A 5,506-nucleotide genomic window follows, 5' to 3' on the forward strand; every position below is an offset into this window, starting at 1 on the left:
GGGGGGGGGGGGAGAATGGCCTTCTAGAGTGGTCATCTAGATCCTGTTGCTGCTAGCCTGCTGGACCCTTTCTGCAGCTTGGACAAGGAATTATATTGCTGATCCAGGCCAAACTTCGCATGGGATACTATTACAGTATGCTAGTTCATATTACCTTACTCACAGTTAAATTTGTAGTATTTTCCTTATAATTATTACTACTAACCCCAGAAAACTGGTTGCCATGTGGCCCAAGAAAAGAGGGGGAAGGGTTTGCCACCAAGATTAGCAGGTCATCCATATTTTTATGTTAGGTTAACTGTTAAACCTGTAATTATATATGTATGTTTGTGAAATTATTAACTTTGGTTTTTGCCAAAAATGGAAAAACTTCACCTTGCTTCTGCAATTCAGAAGTTTTTTTTTTTGAGAGAAAAGAGATTGCAAGACTAAATTGCATAACAAAAACTTGTTTTTCCAGGGAAATGTCGGCGTCATTCATCAGAAAGCACTAGCACCAGGGCAGTCACATTTTGAACAAGAAGACCAAGCAAAACGCGACTCTGAAACCCATATTACTTCAAGTCTTAGTCAGAAATTAAAATCACAAATGGAAATAAACCACGTAAGTGAGTTGTCAAAGATGACATTGCATAACTTGGAAGATAATCAGAAAGGTCTACTACCCACGACTAGTGGGGATCGACTTTCTTATGATGGATATAATTGGAGAAAGTATGGTCAAAAGCAAGTGAAAGGAAGTGAATACCCTAGGAGTTACTATAAATGCACACACCCAAATTGCCCTGTGAAAAAGAAGGTTGAGCGATCATTTGATGGGAAGATAGCAGAAATTGTTTACAATGGTGAGCACAATCATTCAAAGCCTCAGCCTCCTAAACGCCCCTCATCAGGGACACAAGAGCAAGGATTTGTTTCTGATGAGGCTGCGCAAGATACCAGCAATCCCTTATGGAATAACACACTTAATGAGCTTAATGAAAGATCTGAAGGTCATACTGAGAATCCGAGTGAAGTAAGCCTATCAGTCTGTCCTATCTATCCTTGCAAAGGTCTAGATTCTTATGATCCTGCTGCAAGTGGAGCATTTAATAGTGGTATTGGGACTCCTGATCATTGCTGTGGCCTTAGTGGGGATATTGAGGATGGAAGCAGCAGGGGAGTTGATGCAGATGACCCTGAACCTAAGTATAAGCGGAGGTATGAGCTTTACTGAATTTTGAATAACTTGTACATGAAAATGAGAAGCACTTTCTTCTGTTCCTTAGAACTGCAAAGAGGCTTTACTGTTTGTTGCAATAAATGATTCACTATATTGTTCAAAGAAAAGAAGCATCTGATATGTTCTATGAGATTATAAAAGTGGTTTTTCTACCCAGTTTGAGGAATTTTTAGCATCCATATCGTAAAATATGATACCGTTGAAACTTTATGAGCTTATGAGTTGATTATCTCAGTTATGGAATTTGGCACTGTCCTACTTATATATTTCCATGTTTTATGGATGGACGCTATTATTGATGCTGATATCTGCTCTCTTCCTTCAGGAAAAATGAGCATAAATCCAATGAGTTGGGTGTACTAGGAGAAAGAGTAAGAGAACCTCATGTTATAATGCAAAATTCCATGGACTCTGAGACTATTGGTGATGGCTTTCGTTGGAGAAAATATGGGCAAAAGGTTGTGAAGGGAAACCCATACCCTAGGTTGGTACTCAACTGTTGATCGTACACTGAACTTTTCTTCTTCTGTGGTCCACACCCAGTTTGACATGTGCAGTTATGCCTAATAAGTGGATTTTAAAATGGGAGCTTTAACCCTTCTAGTGTTGTGTTACTTTAGTCTATGAAACCATCATGTTCCTCCCAATTCAGGTACACAAACAAGGCTAGGGGTGTGTCATTTTGTTGCTTGAAGAATAAGTTGCTAAAGGATGCGATTGCATTTTCACCCTTATTTTTCTTGTTAAATTATCCAACACAAAAGCTTAAGCTATTAGGTGGAGAGGCCCAATTGGCATTTGAAGTCATACAAGGTCCTAGAAATGGTTGATATGGGATTATTCTGAACACTCTCTATGTGTCGCCCCTGGCAGTACATGTGGCATGTGTGGCCCTTCTTTTGGGTTACCACTCATGGGTCATTAACGTTGAACCTAGTGGCTTTGATACCATGTTATATTATCCAACCCAAAATCTTAAGCTATAAGGTGGAGAGGCCCAACTAGCATATGTAGTCATCCAAGGTCCTAGAGATAATCGATATGGGATTATTCCCAACACTTATTTTATATAATTTCTAAGTTTCTTCTGTTTGTGTTTCTTTCAAACCTACTGTCATAGATTTGTGCACGTGTGTATTGTTTCTAATCCTAATTTATTTTCCTCTTTTCTTAAAATTATACTAACCCCTTATATTTGTTCATATATTGTTCCTGCAGGAGTTACTACCGATGTACCAGTCTCAAATGCAATGTGCGCAAGCATGTGGAGAGAGCATCAGATGATCCTAAAGCTTTTATCACGACATATGAAGGAAAGCATAACCATGATATGCCCATGAATAGGAATTTGAATCCAGTGGCCTCTGACCCAGATTCACCAGCCCCTGCTAACAAATTAAAAAGGAATAAATTAGCAGTTGGCAATTGAGCTGCCAAACAATAGCAGGAAAAGTTCAAGAGCACCAGAAATATAATATTTTCTCCATTGTTGGTTTCCAACAAACTTCATGGGGACTTGGTTGAGCTATCGGATGTCCACCATGTTTTAGTTTAATATAAGACACTTTTCTCTGTAAAGATTTTTTATTTCATGAAAGTGGTTTTATCTGCTGCTAATAGATTTATCTAATGGGTGAAGTAGTTCTATTTCTAGCCCAGATTTCTCTTTTTTCCACTGGCTGTTTTAACTGATTACTGCATTTACTATTTATTATTGCCCACTGCCTGTCACCTTACATACCTTCCATTAAACATCTGATATTAAATATGTCCCAGGTATTATGTTCTGTTTCAATATCCATCATGTTTCATATAGTGTTTCCTACACCAATCAATTTATTATCTCGATCAGACTGGCAAAAGAAGCAGGTGAGTAATATACCTATATCAGCTCAGGCCAACAGGTCACATCATCTGAATGCCATCTTGTACATTGGTGAGGATTTGAAATAGAAGCTTCCATTTCTGTATATCTTCCATTGTTAATGAATTGCATGACTTTGTATGGTTAGTTGGCTGTTGTCTATCAACTTCTGGCACAATATGATGAATGTTTATTGGTAAGTGCATTCATTAAGTGGTGTGTTTTACATTCATTTAAAAAAAAGTCACCTATTCTACGAAGACAGTGATTGAACCTCTGGTCCAGTGATGCCAAAAGGCAAGCATTTTAATCCTTTGGTCACTGAAGATAGTTACTTCTTTTTCTCTTCCTTCTTCTCTAGAGAAAGGAAAATGATTCTCAATGAGCAGAACTAAGGCCTTTTATTTCTTTGGTTATTTGTTTTAAGATGAGTTAAAATTTAACACATTGGCAATACCTTTGGAAGCTTCCCTAGAGTGGAATCACACGGCCCTTGGATCTATCATGTGAGTGGATTTTCATAGCAATATTTTGGTCATGTAATTGCAGGTGAAGGTGTATCCCAGTCATAATTTAGTTTACCATGATCTCATTTTTCAGAAATTAACCAAAACAAGAATGTCACTCCAAGCTCCATTTCAAGACTTTATCAGTAGGTTAAGAGCCTCTGAATTTACTTGAGGATAAAACTATTAGCTGTAATGTGTTTGTTGATGGTAGATGGGATGCCTCCTTTCAGCTGAGAAATTTCTGTTTTTTCTTGGCAATCATTTCACTTCTGAAAGTGCAGCTAAACAGATCATATTATTTGACCTTGATGTATTACCAAGTTGTTAGGTTCATAACAAAAATTCACCCATGTTTGTAACAGTTTTGAACATGGCACATCTTGTTTCTTGCATATGCTTAAAGTGAAAAAAGTTTCCCATGATGCCAGTGTACAATAGTCCTCTTTTTTTTTAATTATTTAATTATTTATTGTTTCTCTTTTTTCTGATCATGTAGACCATATATGGATGATACCATTCTCTGCACTACCATTGGTGCATTATGAAGATCCTCCATGCGTTAGCATCTTCAAAACTGTCTCCCATAGCAGTGTTGTTTAGCCATGAGTCCATGACCAAGTTGGTGTAGATTCCCCAAAAAGGGGGAAAAAATGAAAAGGCACTTTTAGTGCTTTAGCTTTTTTTATGGCAAGAGAGTTAGGTCTTATATTCTCATTTGATGCATTGTGGAACCAGTCTTTTCAAAGGTAATATTCGAGAAAGGATCAAGTTTCTCTGAGGTCACATTGAATGGGGATCGTTCACCTTGTGGCCTCACAACCTCAAGAAGTAAGGGACCAGGGGGAGGAGGGAAGTCACATCTGGACCGTTCTGGTTCAACCATTGGTGTAGAAAAACTCTCTCAAGAAAATTTTAAATTATTCACACAAAGGGCAAAAACTTTCCACCACAGGCTATCAAAGCCACCAAAGTGTCCATCACATGAAAAATTGGATGATGCCCTAATTTATGGACAAGTACGTGCCAAGACCCTTTGCTGACATGTTAAATTTTCGTTCAATTAGAGTTTGACAAATGGCAAATAGAGCTTTGATGAATTTGGATGATGTGAAAGTACACAACAGTGGTTATAGTTTGATAGACGAGGTGCGAGCATTGTATATCATTTATCCACATGGCACATAATATTCATTTGGTCATAATGACAATGGCTCATGGAGAATAATCTAGAGTGACCATGTAGATTTCTTTATCTGACCAAGGTTTTAGTTCACGGTGCCAGTTGTCTTTGATATTGATAAATGATACATATGGTCATTGCCAATATCAATACATATCAAGTAATACAATTAATATGATATCGATACCTAAATCCATGATCCTGAACAAAATCACCCAATTTGCACGAGTCTTTACCTTAGACTCAATTTTTTAATAGATAATTATGGGGGTGTTGTGTGGGGGTAGATTTATAAATTAAAGGGAAATTTACATCATACCCCTAGAGAATGCCACTATTAGAGAGACATTGTTGCATAATTCCAAATTACGCTCACACCCTTTACTGTCAGTCTTTGTTATGGAATATGCCTTAAATGCTGACATCAGTTGGTATATTTTTTTTCTAAATGCCAAAATACCCTTCTAAAAAATGAAGTACCTAATATGTTCTCTCTTAACCCCATAATCCCAAATTGAATCTCAACTCCTTCATCCCCAAATTGATACTAAGGCTCCGTTTGGTATCGTTCTAAAAAAACGTTTCTGGAGTTTTTTCGTTCTATTGAAACGAAAAAACGGAATCTTCTGTTTGGTGCACTTATGGTACGTTTCTGTTTTTTTGGAACAAAAAGTGAAAAAAAAAAACTGAAAAAACGAGATTGGACGGAACTCCATTTTGGAGTTCCGTCT

General features: G+C 37.4%; 1 protein-coding gene across 5 annotated transcripts in view; it reads left to right on the forward strand.

The window, feature by feature from the left end:
* The window catches only part of LOC122057344 (WRKY transcription factor 44-like), a 9,457-nt gene extending 6,582 nt beyond the window's left edge, over positions 1-2,875 (forward strand). For 4 of the 5 annotated variants that reach the window (XM_042619410.1, XM_042619412.1, XM_042619411.1 and 1 more), the window contains exons 5-7: positions 461-1,200; positions 1,548-1,706; positions 2,441-2,875. In XM_042619410.1, the coding sequence (XP_042475344.1) occupies positions 461-1,200; positions 1,548-1,706; positions 2,441-2,651 (1,110 nt within the window). In that variant the 3' untranslated portion in view covers positions 2,652-2,875. The remainder of the gene's footprint in view (positions 1-460; positions 1,201-1,547; positions 1,707-2,440) is intronic. The other variant, XM_042619414.1, reaches the window with a different exon arrangement.
* Positions 2,876-5,506: the final 2,631 nt, after the last annotated feature.

Source organism: Macadamia integrifolia, chromosome 12, assembly GCF_013358625.1.
Source record: "Macadamia integrifolia cultivar HAES 741 chromosome 12, SCU_Mint_v3, whole genome shotgun sequence".
NCBI lineage: Eukaryota > Viridiplantae > Streptophyta > Magnoliopsida > Proteales > Proteaceae > Macadamia > Macadamia integrifolia.